The following is a 20,184-nucleotide window of genomic DNA, read 5'->3' on the forward strand; positions in this document are numbered from 1 at the left end:
TATTCAAGTACTTTGTTTCTTTGTACTTTGACATAATTTCAATTTATATTTGTACTATTTTCCAAAAAAAGTTTGAAAAGATTAACAGTAGTTTGTATATTGTTTGTTCCAAGAAACAGATTAGTCGTTTATCAGACAATTTTATTTTCTCTAATTCTTGGATTGTGCAATGTATAACTGTTTTATTGCTGTTCAATAAAAAGATATTTAAAAAAAAAAACAAATGCTTCAGAACTCATTGGACGGCGCTTCACAGTGCAGATGGACAATGACCCGAAGCATACTGCAAAAGCAACCAAAGAGTTTTTTAAGGCTAAAAAGTGGAATGTTATGAAATGGCCAAGTCAATCCCCTGACCTGAATCCGATTGAGCATGCATTTCACTTGATGAAGACAAAACTGAAGGGAAAATGCCCCAAGAACAAGCAGGATCTGAAGACATTTGCAGTAGAGGCCTGGCAGAGCATCACCAGGGATGAAACCCAGCGTCTGGTGATGTATATGCGTTCCAGACTTCAGGCTGTAATTGCCTGCAAAGGATTTGCAACAAAGTATTAAAAAGTGAAAGTTTGATTTAGGATTGTTTAGTTTGTCCCATTACTTTTGGCCCCTTAAAAAGTGGGAGGCACATATAGAAACAGTTGTAATTCCTACACCGTTCACCTGATTTGGATGTAATTACCCTCAAATTAAATCTGAAAGTCTGCAGTTAAAGCACATCTTGTTTGTTTCATTTCAAAGCCATTGTGGTGGTGAATAGAGGCCAAAATATTAAAATTCTGTCAATGTCCCAATATTTATGCACCTGACTGTATAACTACAAATACAGAAATATAGGAAGGAAAACTGCTGTAAACTCACACCTAGGGAAAACCAGAATCCATACAAAAAATATAGGGAAAATCACATTAAGCCACACTAGTACATATAGAAGAAAAACAAGATCCATATTAATATTGAAAAAGCCAGATCCACAAAAAATATATTGAAAAAGCCAGAACCACATACTATAAAATACATTAAAAAAAAACAAAAAACAGATTGACATGAAAACATTGAAAAAGCCAGATCCACATAAAATACTTTGAAAAAGCCACTTCCACATAAAATAGGTATTATGGCAATACAAGTACCACCATAACACTTGTACAGTTCATATGAGGAAGCCTCCACTGGCGAAAACTGGCAAATTTTACTGCCGTCAGGGTATTCACCAGCAATAGCAACGTTAGAGGGGAAAACAAGTAAATCAGAAGATTGTGCTTACCTGCCATGCTCAGATTTCTCCACGTCGCTTCTGATCATCAGCCACCAGGACTCCATTACCTTCAGCAGAAGGGATGGTAATGGATGAGGAAAAGAGAAGTGGAAGATGAAAGGGGTGGCAGGAACAGAAAAAGTGGTTTGCGAAGGGCACAGGGGAAAAGTGGGTGTTGGGGGCACAAGGGAAAGGTGGGTGCTGGGGCACAGGGGAAAGGTGGGTGGAGGGGAAATATATGAGAGACCACTGATAACTGGATATGAGAGGGCTGCAACTGGAGGGTCAGCAAAGACTAGACCTGGGGGATACAGGGCAGGGAGAGCTGGACCAAAGGGGTATGCAGGGCAGGAAGGGCTAGACTTAGAGGACGTGCAGGACATCGGGGTCCGGACCGATTGGTGCACAGGGATGCCTAGACATGGTTGGTGTGTGGGTGGCACAGGGCAGGAATGCTATATTTTAATGGGGGGCATAGGGCAGGAAAGGTTGGATGTGAAGGGGTACAGGGCAGGGACTGCGGGACCAGGGGGGGCACATGGCAGGGAATGTTGTACTAGGGGGGCACATGGCAGGAAACGATGGACTGGGGGGCACAGGGCAGGGAAGGCTGGACCTGGGGGGGCACATAGCAGAGAATCCTGATGCTGCACTAAGGGGGCACATGGCAGAGAATGCTGGACTGGGGGGCACAGGGCAGGGAAGGCTGGATCAACGGGAGGGCAGAGGACTGAATAAAATATGGCAGCGAAGGAGGTGGATTGATGCCGCCCAGGAGCTGTTTCTATCCATTTACAGTAATGACATGAAGAGACACTGACAGCTGCGGCGACCACGGCATTTCATATTTGGCGCCGGCTGAAAGCCAATCACAGCTCGCGGACCGGCAGCCAATCAGGAGCGGCCACTTCTGATTGGCTGCCAGGTCAGCGAGATGTAATTGGCTCACAGCCGAATTCATATTCGATATACCATTGCGGCTGTCAGTGCCGCTTCGTGTCATTAGTGTCCCTGGATGGATGCCTGGTGCGTGATTGCAGTGCTAGCAGGTGGGTTCCTGATGACGTCATTTTTAAAAAGAGTTTCAGGAATGGTATTCCGGACCGTTCCGCCTCAAAAATAGCCCTGCATGTAACTACATAAAGTTGTTTTTTTCCATTTCCCTGTCTAATCTTGAGTTTCTGGAAATTGGGCATATACTTATCACGTTGATCTGTGAATTCAATGATTTTGCAATGTTTGGTGCTTTGCTTTGTAGGTTTGGAAAACTGGTCGATCTGCCTTTAATAGATTGGGTGATTAGGGAATATATCTGTAAATCAAAAAGCTATTTTATCAGTTTTTCGGCAAATTGACCTTCAGTAGATATATTTTATAAATATCCATTTGTATAACATAAGAATATGCCAAACGTTTTGGGATTTAAGGACAATTTATAAAAAGTGTTGAGTTGATTGGCCTTTTGTAGATTAGGAAATTGACCTAACAATAAAATAAAAATTCATAATTAGTAGATTTATTTATTTTACTAACATCTATTATTATTATTATTATTATTATTATTATTATTATTATTATTTCCAGTCATTTATATAGCTCACACATATTATGCAACACTTTACAGAGAATATTTGGCCATTCAAAATCAGTTCCTGCCCCAGTGGAGCTTGCAATCTGTATTCCCTACCACATGTATGCACACATACATACTAGAGATTATTTTTTGTCAGCAGACAATTTAATAGTATATTTTTGGATTGTAGAAAGAAACCGGAGTACTGGTGGAAACTCACGCAAGCACAGGGTATACAAACTCCTAGTGCCAGCATATATCCTAACCTTTGGGGTTCACAGACATCTTCTAAAAGGTTTTAAGACAATTTGCCTTTTGTAGATTTTTTCTTTAGGAAGTTGGCCTCTAGATCTAAAAAATTTTTTTTGCAAATGTACCTTTTATCGATTTTTTATATTTTAATATCATTTATCTATATAGTGCCGATGTGATCCATAGCTTTTGTAATGCAAATCTCGTGTATTAAATGTTGGAGTTTAAGTGTCAACAAAACTAGACTCAGTGGGATTTGAACCCACAGCCTTTAAATGTCAATGTTGCTTTAGAAGTCCAGTGTACTATCCATTGCACTACAGAGTCAACCACTATCTTTGCAGTGTAACTAACACTGTGTGCAAAGTCTTAATGTTATGACATACTCTCTGAAAACTTTTTAGCAAATTTGTTAATAACAAAATAAGAGTCTATTGTCACTCAAACTTTGATGTCTATAATGTTTTTGAAACCTGACTTGTACCTGCAAATGTACAGATTAATGGGAAATTTGTAAACATCAGTTTTCCAACTTGTTTTTTTAGGAAGTGATCAAAAGTACTATAAATGAATTGGGGGAAAAAAAAGAAATATATATATCCTAAATATCTATTTTATGAAACAGAGATTTTTAATGATTTCTGTTGATCAAGTGATCAAAAGTGCTATAAATGACCAGTGCAAAAGTGTATATATATCCCAAATATTTAATTTATGACAGATTTTTAATGATTTCTGTTGATTTAGAAAATATGTTTCCTAGAAATGTTTAAGACTAAGGGCTGTATTCAATTAGCAACAAAAACTGATTTTTTTTTCATAGGCGAAAACGGATGTTTTTTGCCCCCCAAAAAAGGCGATATTTTCACTAAAAAAAACAGGCGAAAACGCAATTGGCGAAAAAAAAAACTGGAGATAAGTTTTCTCTAACCCAGACCAGGTGAAAAAAAAAAAGCAAAATCCCTATTTTTGGCTAAAAATGTGGGGATTTCCTTCAGGCGAAAACACATAGGATATGGGATAAGTTCCCTGACCCATGTGTTTATGCATTCGCGGCCACACAAAAAGCCACTTATTAGGGGTTTTGTTTCACCTGCCTCCGTGTAGGTGAAAAAAAATTCTTGATGGTGCCATCTTCCTGTCAGCAGCTGCAGAGCTGCAGTGGGACGAGGGAGACTTCTGCCGCTGAGCAAAAGTCTCCTCTCCTCTGTAGGGGTGGGGAGTGCGATCACACTGATCATGGCTCCCCCGGATCTAGCCCTGGCTGAGGGGCACAGCCCCCTTTTCAGCACTGCCATTGGTTATTTTTTTTTTCTCTAAGGGGGGGCGTGGCCGCACCTCCTGTGATAAGGCCACGGCCCCCAATAATGTCCCGAGTTTTCAGGGCTAACTGAATTAGCTCGGGGAATCAATTAGCCTGCGGTAAAGTACAGTGGCTAATTGAATTCCATCCTAAGCATTTTGGAGAAACTCCCATTCATTTCAATGTTCTCATTCATTTCAATGTAGAAATTCTATTGATCTGATTAGTTGCATTAAAATGAATAGGAAAGCTCAGTGTGCAGATATTTCCATTTTTTTAACTGAATGGGCTAGTTATAGAATAATCAGACATTTAAACATGCTGCAGGTATGAAATCTTTTTTAAATGATCCTGCATTGGACTCATAAATCAAATAATGTTGATCCATTTGTATGCATAATTTTGCTGTGATTTACAGGTAGAGCTTTATGTTTCTGCAAATAAACCTTTAGTACATTTACTTATTTTATTAACATTTATTTAAATAGTTCAAAGTTTTTAAATTCTAGGCACTACTAAATGGCATTCATGATTTTAAATGTTTGAGCTTAGGTAAAAACAAAACTCGACTCTGGTGGGACTCGAACCCACAACCTTTGAATGTCTACAATACTCTAGAAGTCCAATGCGCTATCCATTGCGCCACAGAGCCAACCGCTGATCTGGGCATGCTACCAGCACTGTGTGCAAAATTTGATCAATTGGAGAAAAAAAAACCTCAGAAATCGGTTTTTTTTTTTAAATTTTTTTTATTTTTAGCAACAAATAAAAATTCTACAGTCATTTCAATGTTAAAAAGTTTACAATTTTTTTTTTGTTAAACCTGATTGAACAAATATAAGTAAATGTACAGTTTAAGGGGGGATTATGTAAAATTCAAATTGACCAAATGTGCTATAAATGACCGGAGGAACAAATGGAAATATTTGTCCTAAATCTCTCATTTATGACACAGCGATATCTAATCTAACGGTTTATGTTAATTTAAAGAAAGATGTGTTCACTAGGAATGTTTTAGCATTTTGAAGAAGCTCCCATTCATTTCAATGTTTCCATCCATTTCAATATATACACTAAAGTTAAAAATTACATTAAAATGAATAGGTGCATTTAAATGAATAGGAAATCTCAGAATTTTCCACTATTAAGTGAATGGGCTTGTTATAGAATAATCAGACATGCTGCAGGTGTCAGACCTATTTTAATTAATTCTGCATTTTTGTTTTCGTGTTCCTGGGCTTCCCTGCAGCATTATTTGCCATTTCATTCCATCAATAGCAATTTGTAGGTTACTGCTTGGGTGCTCTAGGAACATGGAAACACACCCCAAAAATGTGTATGATCAGTTGGAAAACATCTGACACCTCTATCATGGTATCCAAATATCACAGTATTCCTCAGAAGGAACTTTTAACTTTCATTTGAGTTTTCCCATTAATTTCAGTGGGGCTGGTAAATTATGAAAGGAAACATCTGACACCAAGGGGTTTATTTATTAAGCATCGGGTTCTAATATATGACTCTTCCGATAGTGTTTAAATTTAAATGGGCAATTCTTTCACTAGCCATATTTTGCTAGTAAAATAATTTCCCTTTTAAATTTCGGGTATACACAGGATCAGAAGCGTTGGTTTTTAGAACCTGATGTTTAGTACATAAACCACCAAATGTCAAAGGTTTCTTTTGCTAGTCTGTTTAGCTAGTAGTGGGAAACTCCACAGAACGAGCTTTTCACGTTCATTTCAGTTTATCCATTCATTTAAGTGGGGTTAGGAGAACATCAGTGTAAACAGCATTGCAATGTAATGATCCCACTCATTTCAATACATGTACACACATAAAAGTTGTTTTGCTTTCTATATTCCTGGCTTTCAGTTAATCTTGAGTCTCTGAAACCGGTGAAACCATTTCATGCCGTAGTCATAGAATTAACAGCGTGGCGACTGGCAGCCCGTGGGCAGAAGAGATACAGGATTCAGCCAGCCACCGTACTGCAGCGGCAATGGCTCCAATAGGAAGCACTGTTGATTGTTGCGTTGATTGCTGTGATTTGTGTGTGACTGTGTATAGGGAGTTTTTACTTTTCTGTAGCAGTGTGTTGATGACAATTCCCTGCCCCAGTCTTGATCTCTCTTTTTCTGTCCTCTAATCCGGATTTACCTTAAAGGTACAGATTGATATTATGCACAACGAGATTAGTTTACCAGATAGCCGGGGATTATACTGTCACAGTTCCATTCCTCATCTTTGTAACTTCATAGGTTAAAGGGAACATTGCCTCCCTTGGGCTTCCAAGTCACTAGCCAGGGCTTGTTGCTTTTGAGCTATTTATTTTAGTATAGAATTCTAACACACCATACACCGAGGTATAGAATTCTAACTCATCGAACATGACTGTATACTATATAACATGTTAGCCCACCTTACGCTGCTGTGTATCGTTTTAATCCAACGTACACAGGACCTCATTCAGAGGCGCTCGCAAAATGCGAGCGCTCGCTCTGAATGAGGGCGACCACATCTAATTTTCGGCCCGGCCGTTGGCCGCTTGCTAGGCTGTGGATGACCACCCACAGCTTTAGCGAGTGGCCAGGTTGATGGTCGCGATGGTCAAGACCGTCGCGACCGTCGGGGCTTGCGACGAGACCCTTGTGGTAGGGTCTCGTCTGCCGCAAGCCCCAGTGAGCTTTCGGCTCTATTAGAGCCGGAAGCTCACCACTGACATCACGAGTGATGTCAGTGGGGCCGCCCCCAAATGGCAGGCGTTCCGTCGGGAACAGCTACGTTTGGCAAGCCACCCCCCCACCTCGCCTACAAAACGGTGCGAGCTGTCGATCACCATCGACAGCCGCCCCTTTCGTAGTAAGCCCCAGAGCGAGAGAATTCCTCTCTCGCTCCGGGGCTTGCGCACACGAGGTGCGGCCGCTGTTCGTGTGCAGGGCCTCTACATCGACCCGCTTGCGAGCGCATAGGCGCTTGTGAGCAGGTCTGAATGAGACCCACTGTTGTATAGTGTATTATTTAAGCCACGTTCCTCTTATATCCATTTCACTTTGTCTCATCTCCTACTCTCTGTTCTTCCTCTCTGGCAGTGTAGTGTTGTGTCAGAGGATACATCGGTGGCTGATGTGGGGAGCAGTGCAGAGAGTAATCTACAGACAAACTCTGCTCCCCTGGACTCAAATCTATGATGGGAATAGTAAAGTCAAGTGTCCTGCCAATAGGGATGACCTCCTATGACTTTACTACGAGGCCTGCCTGGAGACCTTGCCCCTGAGTGCCCTGGCTGATGCTGATCTGGAGGTATTTCCATCATGGGAGCATTGCATCAGGCAAGAATGTAGATTTGGGACTAGTATCTTTGGGACTAGGACTTTGTGGTAGAGCATATCAGGGGCAGAATGCCCACCTGTGCGTCTCTATAAGAACCTGGTGGCACAGAGGGGGCCCAAAATGGTTTGAAGTTTATATACTTAAAATGTCTCTGTTCCCGACCCCCTATTACCACTGCCTGCCCGGTGGTTGGATGTTAAGATAATAGCACTAAGGGCTGCATTCAATTAGTTTTGCATCGGCGAGAAAGTTTTGGACGCAAAAACTTTTCGTGCACACTCTCGATTTACTCCGTATTCAGTTGCCAAACAGGCGAAAACGGAACCCAGCGAATGTAAAGCAGGCGAAAATAGCAGGTTGAATTGGGGGAATCACTCTGTACCCCTGAAAAAGGTGGACTGACTTCGGAAATCATTATGGTAGTTTAGTATTAGCCCTAATTGAACTAGTTGGGGTACTTAAGTGGTGGTAATAGCTTGCGACAGTATTAGCGTCTTGGTAAAGTGTTGAAGAATGGCATAAAACAGTGGTTTTTGGAGCAAATAAGTAGTTCCATCAAATTTGGGGTGCTTGTAAATGGGTACTAGCATATTTTAATGTCTCTAAAGTGTAGTTTTAGAAAAAGTGAAATTCCTCCTGCATACAAGCACCTGCAATCCCAAAAACACTCGGCCCCTTCTTAGAGCACCCCAGAAGCTTAATTCGCTAGTTTTTGACGTTGTCCCACCACTTTTTTCATTTTTCGGCCCAAATGTCAAAGACGGTTTTTGGGATGTTCCTGGAATTTTTTCAATATTTTTTTTGGGTGAGTTGACAATTGGGGGGGGGGGTGTACCAAGGGTTTTAAGTGGTTTCACAACATCAGCACCCTAAAATATAGATTTTGCACTTCTTTTCTCCTGCTATTCTGTGGAGAAAAAGTATCGCCTATTTCAGTGCATTCACTTTTCGTACAGGAGAAAATGGACTGGAATTGAATATGGAGATATGTTTTCAGGCAAAATTTTCGCCAAGAACCTTGCAAAAACGTTTTTTCGCTCCAAATTGAATACGGCCCTAAGTTTCCCTTATAGCAGTGTTGGCTAACCTTGACACTCCAGCTGTTGTGGAACTATATATCCCAGCATGCCCTGCCACAGTTTTAGCATGCCCTAATAGCAAAACTGTAGCAGTGCATGCTGGGTTATGTAGTTCCATAACAGCTGGAGTGTCAAGGTTAGCCAACACTGCCTTATAGCATGCTCATTGGACGCCTGTACTTGATCCTACCAGGAAGCCTGAGATTTCAGTTCCACTACGCGTGTTTGACCTGGCAAGCTGGGCCACGCGTGCATATATCGTCTGAGACTAGCCAGGCGAAGCAGTAATTTAAGCCGTACTACTCATGGCCTGTGTGCCCCATTGATATTTTATTATTAGATTGTGGAGATAATTGTTCTTCTATTGCTGCAATAAGGATAGATAGAAAATCAGCCATATTGCCAGATTAATAAATAGGCCATTTTATATCATACTATCTCACAATACAGTACTGCACATTATTTACACCCGTTATCCTATTGTCCTGACCCAGAGTACAAGACTTTTTATAACGCTAATCCACAGTGTAGTGCTGTGTAACACACCTCAGTTCTGTACTGTTCATAGTTCTGACCGATAGTATAGTGTATCATACCTTAATAGACACTCACACAGGACCTCATTCAGACTCTGGTCGCAAGATGCGATCGCTCGCTGGCAAAAAGGGGCTGGATATTGTAACGAAGTGCTCGCACTGCGTCTCGTAAGGAAGCCCACTATGTTTTAGCGAGCTACGGCAAAGTGCGCTCGCAAGTGTCTAAAGACGCCCCCTTGCCACTCGCAACAGACGTCATCTCCGGGAATTGAAGGATTAATCGGAACCATCGAGAGCCATCGGAGCTGCTCGGAGCCCTTGGGGTTGCCTTAGCCTGCCGCAAGCACTGCGATCAGTGCTGGCTGAAATACATTCAGGTGACGTGTACCATGAAGCTACTTTGTAAACTATGCATGCCCTTTAAATGGCGTTTTGGTAGCCTGACACGCCTGCGTTCGCACAACCACTCCCCCGTTCACAAGCACCTTCCCCTGTTACCACCCACAAACTGCCTTTCCTGTCAATCAACTATCGGGAGTCACTTCCTGCTCGCAAGCCGTACAAGCGACAGATTTTGTGATCGCAAGGACTCGTACGCACATGCACACAACGAAGTGCACGCATGCGTGGTCTGTTAACATCGGCCGCGTACGAGCGAGCAGCCGCTTGCAAGAGACTCTGATTGAGGTCCACAGTCCAGTGACTTATAACCATAAAGGACTCACAGTACAGTGTTTGGTATTGTCATCCAGGTATACAGTATGTGCCTGGGCACTGCACACATACTACTCACCTTAGTGTTTCCTGACTGGCATCCAAGAACCAATGAATAATTAAGTAGAGTGTACTTAGACAAGGCTCCGGTACGAGCAGAGGACACACATGATCTTGGGGTATTGATTAGGTTGCAGATGGATAAGATATATATATATATATCTATGTGATCATAGCACTGCATGCATTAAGTTTGGGCTCAGAACTAGGTGTCACTGTCAGCAGCTGCCAGCCAGGCATGGTAAATTAGCTCTTTACTGTTGTATGGCATCTTTGTTCTTCATTGCAAAAGAAAAGCTACATATGATATAACCATTTTGCTAATTAAAATAATTTTAAACTATTTTTGAGTGAGACACAGGTGCACACGCAAACAGTAAATTAATAAACACGTACAGCGCAGTAATATACACAGATATGCACAGTACTTTAATACACAGGTACATGCACAGTGCAGTAATACACAGGTATACACAGCACATTAATATGCAGGTTCATGCACAGTGCAGTAATACACAGGTATGCACAGTGCTGTAATGCACAGGTGTACACACAGTGCATTAATATGCAGGTACATGCATAGTGCCGTAATGCACAGGTGTACACACAGTGCATTAATATGCAGGTTCATGCACAGTGCAGTAATACACAGGTATACACAGTACATTAATATGCAGGTACATGCACAGTGCCGTAATGCACAGGTATACTATACACACAATTCATCAATATGCAGGTACATACACAGTACAGTAATGCACAGGTATGCACAGTGCTTTAATACACAGGTACATACACAGTACAGTAATGCACAGGTATACACAGTGCTTTAATACACAGGTACATGCGCAGTGCAGTGATACACAGGTATGCACAGTGGGCCTGATTCAGACCTGGACGCTATCCGCAGTGCGCTTGCTATTGCCGATGGTTGCTAATCTGCGTATGCATCGCAGTGCGCATGCGCAAACTACACAGTGCGTTCGCTGATCCCTCGCTCGTACAGCAAAGCCAGCCCAGCAGAGTGAGGGACAGGAGAGGCCGTTTGTGGGTGGTAACAGGGGCAGTCCAGTAAAAACGGGGGAGTGGAGGTGCGAAAGCAGGCGTGCCCGAGTGTTTCAACGCCGTTTTAGAGGCGTGCATAATTAACAGGCAGCGTCATAGTACACGTCATCAGCCATTTTTTTACTCTGTTTTCCTCGCAATGCTTGCGGTAGAAAAAAGCTACCACAAGCTCTGCGGTCACATCCGATAGTGGTCGATGTACCAATGATTTCATAAGCTTCCAGGAGATGATTTGGGGCAGTGGGCGTCTCTGCATTCGCTAAGGGGAGTCTGCATACACAAAGCGAACGCTCATACAGGTAAGATGGGCGTGCTTATGCCTTGGTGAGCGATCGCTCCCCGCCGCGTCACTTTCAAATATTTGCATACACATCGAGCGAGCGTACACTCATAGCGACCGGGTCTGAATCAGGCCCAGTGTTTTTATACGCAGGTATATGTACAATGCCGTAATGCACAGATATACTATACACACAGTGCTTTAATACACAGGTACATGCACAGTACAGCAATACACAGGTATGCACAGTGCTTTAATATGCAGGTACATGCACAGTACAGCAATACACAGGTACACAAACAGTGTTTTAATGTGCAGGTACATGCACAGTGCAGTAATACACAGGCACACACACAGTGCTTTAATACGCAGGTACATACACAGTGCAGTAATACACAGGTACACACACAGTGCTTTAATATGCAGGTACATACATAGTGCAGTAATACACAGGTACACACACAGTGCTTTAATATGCAAGGTACATACACAGTGCAGTAATACACAGGTACACACACAATGTTTTAATACGCAGGTACATGCACAGTGCTGTAATACACAGGTACACACAGTGCTTTAATATGCAGGTACATGCACAGTACAGCAACACACAGGTACACACACAGGACCTTATTCAGAGGCGGCCGTAAGGTCTACGACTGCACGGCCGCCTCTATGTTTTGCCAGTGCGCATGCGCACGAGGGAGCCGGCTCCCTCGTGCGCATGCGTGAGACCCGCTAAGACCGACAGCGCCGGTCGTAGCGGGTCTCTTTCCAAAGGGGGCGAGCTGTCGATGTTGATTGACAGCTCGCCTCGTTTGGAAGGCGGGCCGGGGGGGTGGCAGCCCAAACGGAGGCGTTCCCATGGGAACGCCTGCCGTTTGGGGGAGGCCCCACTGACATCACTAGTGATGTCAGTGGAGAGCTTCCGGCTCTGACAGAGCCAGAAGCTCTCCGGGGCTTACGACAAGTGAGACCCTAACCTAGGGTCTCGTCGTAAGCCCCGATGGTCGCGATGGTCTCTGACCATCGCGACCATCACCCGAGCGGTTGTTAGAGCTGTGGGTGTTAACCCACAGCCTAACGACCGCAACAGATGCGTGCGGTCAGGATGCAAGTGGCCGCCCAGCTTCTGAGCGACCGCTTGCATCCTCCGACCGCCTCTGAATGAGGCCCACAGTGTTTTAATGTGCAGGTACATGCACAGTGCAATAATACACAGGCACACACACAGTGCTTTAATACGCAGGTACATGCACAGTGCAGTAATACACAGGCACACACACCGTGCTTTAATATGCAGGTACATACACAGTGCAGTAATACACAGGTACACACACAGTGTTTTCATACGCAGGTACATACACAGTGCAGTAAAACACAGGTACACACACAGTGCTTTAATATGCAGGTACATACACAGTGCAGTAATACACAGGTACACACACAGTGTTTTAATACGCAGGTACATGTACAGTGCTGTAATACACAGGTACACACAGTGCTTTAATACGCAGGTACATGCATGCACAGTACAGCAATACACAGGTATGCACAGTGCTTTAATATGCAGGTACATGCACATTACAGCAATACACAGGTACACACACAGTGTTTTAATGCGCAGGTACATGCACAGTGCTGTAATGCACAGGTACACACACAGTGCTTTAATACGCAGGTACATACACAGTGCAGTAATACACAGGTACACACACAGTGCTTTAATACGCAGGTACATACACAGTGCAGTAATACACAGGTACACAGTGCTTTAATATGCAGGTACATACACAGTGCAGTAATACACAGGTATACACACAGTGCTTTAATACGCAGGTACATGCACAGTGCAGCAATGCACTGACGCTGCGGTCAGAACTACGTACGCAGAGGCTACGCAGAACGACAGAGTGATTGACAGGAAGTGCCGTTTGTGGGTGGTGAAGGGGGGTGGTCGTGCGAACGCAGGCGTGCCAATGCGCGGGCGTGCATAAATTATCCACTGCGCTACCAGATGCCTCCAGAGTACTCATAGCGCGCGCAGAAGTTAGCAATTCCTGAGTGAGGTCTGGGGTTCCCTAACTCTGCGTTTGGATCCGATGTTACCGATTGTTTCGCTATGTTGGGCAAGTTTACGGATGTGAGTAAGGGGAAGTGGGCGTCTTTATGTCAGGCTGCGATCGCAATGCGAATGCAAACATTTAAATAGCACTGATGATATTAGCAACGCAGCTGTGTGCGTATAAGCAGAATAGCGATCTTCCTGAATCAGCCCCACAGTGCAGAAACACACAGGTACGCACACGGTGCATTAATACGCAGGTACATGCACAGTACAGTAATACACAGATATGCACAGTACTTTAATATGCAGGTACATGCACAGTGCAGTAATACACAGATATGCACAGTGGTTTAATATGCAGGTACGTGCACAGTGCAGTAATACACAGATATGCACAGTGCTTTAATAATCAAGTACATGCACAGTGCAGTAATACACATATATGCACAGTGCTTTAATAATCAAGTACATGCACAGTGCAGTAATACACATATATGCACAGTGCTTTAATATGCAGGTACATGCACAGTGCAGTAATACACAGATATGCATAGTGCTTTAATATGCAGGTACATACACAGTGCAGAAACACACAGGTACACACACAGGGCCTGATTCAGACCCGCTCGCAAGCGCATATGCAGGTACATGCACAGTGCCGTAATGCACAGGTATAATATACACATAGGGCCTGATTCAGAGCCGAACGCTCTGACCAGAGCGCTCGCTCTGAATCAGGGCCCTCCTCCATGAAAATGGAGCGTCCTCCTGGACGCTCGCATAGCTGTGGGTGACCACCCACAGCTTATGCGAGCGTCCATGATGATGGTCGCGATGGTCAAGACCATCACGACCATCGGGCTTGCGACGGAGACCCTGCGGTAGGGTCTCGCTGCCGCAAGCCCAGGAGTGATTTTGGCTCTATCAGAGCCAAAATCACTCCCACTGACATCACTAGTGATGTCAGTGGGGCCGGCTTCAGACGGTAGGCGTTCCCATGGGAACGCCTCCGTCTGGCAGCCACGCCCCCGGCACGCCCACCAAAGGGGGCGTGCTGTCAATCAACATCGACAGCACGCCCCCTTTGGTGCGAGACCCAGAGCGACGGAGAGCCCGTCGCTATCCGGGTCTCGCGCATGCGCATGACGGAGCTCCCTCCGTCGTGCGCATGCGCAGTGGGGCAACATCGACCAGCTTGCGAGCGTCCTGCGCTCGCGAGCGGGTCTGAATGACCCCCACAGTGCATTAATATGTAGGCACATGCACAGTGCAGTAATACACAGGTACACCCACAATGTTTTAATACGCAGGTTCATGTACAGTGCTGTAATACACAGGTACACACAGTGCTTTAATACGCAGGTACATGCACAGTACAGCAATACACAGGTACACACACAGTGTTTTAATGCGTCGGTACATGCACAGTGCTGTAATGCACAGGTACACACACAGTGCTTTAATACGCAGGTACATACACAGTGCAGTAATACACAGGTACACACACAGTGCTTTAATACGCAGGTACATACACAGTACAGTAATGCACAGGTATACACACAGTGATTTAATACGCAGGTACATGCGCAGTGCAGTAATACACAGGGACAGTATGCACAGTGCTTTAATATGCAGGTACATACACAGTGCAGTAATACACAGGTGTGCACAGTGTTTTAATACACAGGCACATGCACAGTGCAGTAATGCACAGGTACACACACAGTGCATTAATATGTAGGTACATGCACAGTGCAGTACCACACAGGTACAGTATGCACAGTGCTTTAATATGCAGGTACATGCACAGTGCAGTAATTCACAGGTACAGTATGCACATTGCTTTAATATGCAGGCACATGCACAGTGCAGTAATGCACAGGTACACACACAGTGCATTAATATGTAGGTACATGCACAGTGCAGTAATACACTGGTATGTACAGTGCAGTAACACACAGGTACACACAGTGCATTAATATGCAGGTACATGCACAGTGCAGTAATTCACAGGTACAGTATGCACAGTGCTTTAATATGCAGGCACATGCACAGTGCAGTAATGCACAGGTACACACACAGTGCATTAATATGTAGGTACATACACAGTGCAGTAATACACTGGTATGTACAGTGCAGTAACACACAGGTACACACAGTGCATTAATATGCAGGTACATGCACAGTGCAGTAATACACAGGTACACACACAGTGCATTTTTGCAGGTACATGCACAATGCAGTAATACACAGGTATACACAGGTACACACAGTGTACTAATACACAGGTACATGCACAATGCAATAATACACAGGTGTGCACAGTGCACTAATATGCAGGTACATGCACAGTTGAGGAATACACAGGTATGCACAGTTGAGTAATAAACAAGTGTGCACAGTACACTAATATGCAGGTACAGCGCATAGTGCAGTACAGGGATGAACTGGGGCTTTAGCTAATTGGGCATTTTACATGTAGGATACTCACGGAAGAACATAACATTTAGATTTAATAAAATAAGATCCTCACACAATGCAACTGCAACATTAAAGTCAGAATTTGTTTGATTCCTATGGGCGACATCACTGTACAGTGCAGGTATCTGCACACAAGCTGTTCTCATTTACCCATGTTGTCTTACTTCAGTGGTGCATCTGGCCATAAGTGAGATGCAGAGGAGAAGAGAAGTTTCCATGGATCTCTGATCCCTTTGAACAAATAAAAATAAGGATTGAAAGTGCCATGTGATCTCCTATCTCCCCTATGTCCTTCATAAAGTCAGCAGGGGTATATAGTACTGTCACTGGCTTTGTGTCAGAAAACCTGAGCTTCTGTAAGCTGTGACAGAGACACCACATCCTGGTGATACAGTGTGCACAGTGACATTACCTTGTGCGTGAGAATACTACATATACAATTACATTACAGGGTACTGCAGGGGTAGAGTGTGAAAGGTGCAGCTACAACAGAATATCACGTCATCTACGGCGTGCCTGATAACCCTATCTGCAAGACAATGTGTTATATTGTGGAATATTCCCCTTATCGTCATTTTTTGTTTAATTTCAGGGATTTCCTGCCCCGTGGATCTGGAATTGTCACCCGCAGACCACTTGTCCTGCAGCTGGTGACCAGCCCGACAGGTGAGATAACTAAGACCCAGGAAGGGATTTAACTTGGTCATGCTTTCATAACATAGGGTGATATGTAAAAAACCTTCTAAAGAGAACACTTGGAGAAGTTACCCATAGCAACCAATCAGATTATTGCTATCATTCATCTAGTACATTGTATAAAATGACAGGTAGAAGCCGATTGGTTGCAATGGGCAGCTTCTCCAAGTGTGCTCTTTAGAAGGTTTGATACATGTCCTCCAATATCCTACAATCAATGATTCCTTATTGAAGGCACAAATGACCTGATTTATGCCACATTCACCTGAAAAGAAACACAGAAATCCCTACGGTTAATGTGATCCTAATCATATCCTCGTGACTGATGGTCTTAAACCCAACGGTTATGTGTCTGTATTTTCCTCCAGCATTCACTGTAATGGGTCTGATGTATACATCATAGGTGTGAGTAGTGTGAATACACCTAGCAGCAGCTGGGAAGTACATGCATTGTCTTTGTCAGCCTGTGAAACCACCAGTGACCATTTTAGGACATTCCTCACCTGTGCCATAGAGCGGAAAAGATGGAATGCTTCACACTTGTCCATATACTGTGTTTGAATGATACTTTCGGATTCTCTTCTTCATTCCAAATTTCCTACATATAATTTACCTCAGACTTTACTCTATTCCCAGAAGTCCCTGCCCCTGCACAGTCGTCTCACAATATAAAGCTCTGTCACATACTCATAACATTCGCATATTTCATAAAAAAAATAAAAAAATAACAACATCATTTGCTGGGTTCCCCTTGGCAGGGCCGCCAAGAGCGACCACGGGTCCAAGTACTGATGGGCCGTGGCCAAATCTGGGACCCCTTCACAAAAAGTCCAAATATAGTTTTTCGACGCCGCTCGGCCGCACAGGGGGCACCAGTACAATGTCCCCCTTAGCAGCTGACTCAAGCCGAAGCCCTCCAACAAGCCCAGGTAAGTAGTACCCGCTCCCCCCCCTCTCAACGCCCTTGCCCCTTGGGCTGCCACAGCGTATGCGAGGTAAGGGCAAATCCAGCTCTATCTCCTCAATAGGGTTTACTGGACCCCTGTCCGGCTTCATGGTTTTGGGGCTTGTCTTCGGATACCTATCCCAATTGTGCAGCCCCTTCTGCTGATTTCTGGCATCCTGTCCTCAAGTTGTCTTTTTCTGGTCTTAGGTTGTCACTATAAAAGACACTGGGATACGGATTCCCCTACGCGATCCTCATGTTTGTCTCTTTGGTCTTGGCCTGGCGTATTTGCTTAACTCCTCCTTACAGTTATATGTTAATAATCTTCTCGTTTTGGCCTGTGTATGTATTAACCGAACCTGGATGGCTCCTCATCCTCCCCATTTTCCCTTCTGGGTGAACCTGGTTAATGTTACCGTCTTAATAAATGCTTCATGTACCTTAAGAGAAAGTGTCCTCTTACATTTCATAGAGTCTGGGCCCTCTGGCAAACATTTGGGTGAGCTCTTGAGTCTCTTACTGCTGTATAGTTTACTTCCTTTGGACAAGTTTACTGGGTGTCTCCCATCACCTTGTTTTTTTTTCCTTATCTGTTTTATATACTTCTTTTTACATTTTTCTTAAATATTATAAACAGTATTGTATCTTCTTTTTGTTCCGTGATCTACAGTATTAAGTTTATATGCTTACTTAACCCTCCTGTTCGGTGATAGCCCCATTTAGTATACATTATAATTGTATTTGTATATATCTTTCTTTATACATTGCTCATATCAGTTCCTTATCTGTGCTCGCATTTCATCTCATTTTACCAGTTATTTGATCTACACTGTGTTATGTGTCTGTTTGATGTTTTCTTTTATTTGTTCCTTATTATAAAACCTTCAATAAAAATACGTAATTGAAAAAAACAAAACAAAAACAACATAATACATAAAAATGTAATACTGAAATATGTCGATGTTTGTCATGGAACTGCTAATCGTGTACAAAAATTAACAGAAGTCACCACAGGTTTCGTTACCTATATAAAATCACTTCGACAGCAGCCTTGTATTTATATATGGACATGGTACTCCTCAGTGACTCCTAATTGTCTTACATCTGACATTAGGCCTGCATTATAGTAGTCTGTAGATTAGTGATTGGTATTTATGGCCAAGTATAGTAAGTTGTGTTTTATGGTATTAGGAATCTGAACACCTTCCAATATGTGCACTTACTCACTAAGCCAAGCTAAAGAGTGGCTGTTTACACAGAGCTTAAGTGTCCTTCTTTAGTTATATAAAATGTCGGGAAGTATGTAAAACTTTCAATAAGCCCTTGACCATAGATTTCTCTCTTATAACCCTTCCCCCTCCTGCACGCTTTATGCACAGTAAGGTCTTTCCTTGGAAGTTAACGTACAGGATATAGCATTGTAGTTGCCTATTTGTACTCTTTACTAAATTGATCATGTCTTTTCGGATGGGATGTAGTTATTATCTCGGCTGTCAGGATGCCAGAGCTCAGAATGCAGGTGCTGAAATCCCGACACCGGTCAGAATCCTGGCGCCGGCATCCTCACAGTAGGTATGGGATGCAGACAGAAAGCCGACAGTCGAAATGCCGACCGCCGGCTTTCCGACTGTCTAATCCCGGCAGGGGTCTAATGACAGGCGGCAAAATCCCGATCGAAGGTAAGACGGGCGGCAGGCGTGGAAAGCTGCGCTGGGGGAGGGTTAGGTTAGGGCAACCGGGGGGGACTTAGGGGTAGGCACCCCCCCAGGAGGGTTAGGGGTAGGCTAGGGGAAGGGGGAGTTAGGGTTAGACACTTACAGGGGGGTTAGGCACTTGGGGGGGAGGTTAGGGATAGGCACCCCTAAGGGAGGGTGGTTAGGTTAGTAGGTTAGTAGGTTAGGTTAGTAAATACATAAAATACTTACCTGTCGGGATCTTCACTGCCGGTCTTCCAGCATAGGGATTCGAGTCCAGTAAGTATTGGGGTTAGGAGGAGAGTTAGGGTTAGGCACTGGGGGGAAGGGGGGGGGAAGGGTTAGGTTTAGGCTGCAGGGGAGGGAAGTTAGGTTTAGGTATTGGGGGGATGGTTAGGTTTAGGCTGCGGGGAGGGAGGGGTAAGGGTAGGAGAAAGAGAGTATACCTACCTCCTTCTGTTGGGCTTGTGCCCCTATATCCTGTACTGTGCTCCTTTATACTGATGATATAGTTTATACTGCCTTGTGATGGCTTGTGCCCCTATATCCTGTACTGTGCGCCTTTATACTGATGATATAGTTTATACTGCCCTGTGATGGCTTGTGCCCCTATATCCTGTACTGTGCGCCTTTATACTGATGATATAGTTTATACTGCCCTGTGATGGCTTGTGCCCTTACATACTGTACTGTGCACCTTTATACTGATGATATAGTTTATACTGCCCTGTGATGGCTTGTGCCCCTATATCCTGTACTGTGCACCTTTATACTGATGATATAGTTTATACTGCCTTGTGATGGCTTGTGCCCCTATGTCCTGTACTGTGCGCCTTTATACTGATG

The 20,184-nt window shown here is 43.8% G+C and overlaps 1 protein-coding gene and 1 non-coding gene across 14 annotated transcripts in view; one reads left to right on the top strand and one right to left on the bottom strand.

Annotated features, from left to right (window-relative positions):
• The window catches only part of DNM1 (dynamin 1), a 131,799-nt gene that overhangs the window by 39,872 nt on the left and 71,743 nt on the right, over positions 1 to 20,184 (top strand). For all 13 annotated transcript variants that reach the window (XM_088453341.1, XM_088453340.1, XM_088453335.1 and 10 more), the window contains exon 2: positions 16,595 to 16,668. In XM_088453341.1, coding sequence (XP_088309467.1) covers positions 16,595 to 16,668 — 74 coding nt within the window. The remainder of the gene's footprint in view (positions 1 to 16,594; positions 16,669 to 20,184) is intronic.
• TRNAR-UCU (transfer RNA arginine (anticodon UCU)) lies at positions 4,953 to 5,038 on the bottom strand. The gene is given in 2 exon segments: positions 4,953 to 4,988; positions 5,002 to 5,038. It is a non-coding gene; the product is annotated as a tRNA-Arg (tRNA).

Source organism: Taudactylus pleione, unplaced genomic scaffold (assembly GCF_031769625.1).
Source record: "Taudactylus pleione unplaced genomic scaffold, aTauple2 ptg000579l, whole genome shotgun sequence".
Lineage (NCBI taxonomy): Eukaryota > Metazoa > Chordata > Amphibia > Anura > Myobatrachidae > Taudactylus > Taudactylus pleione.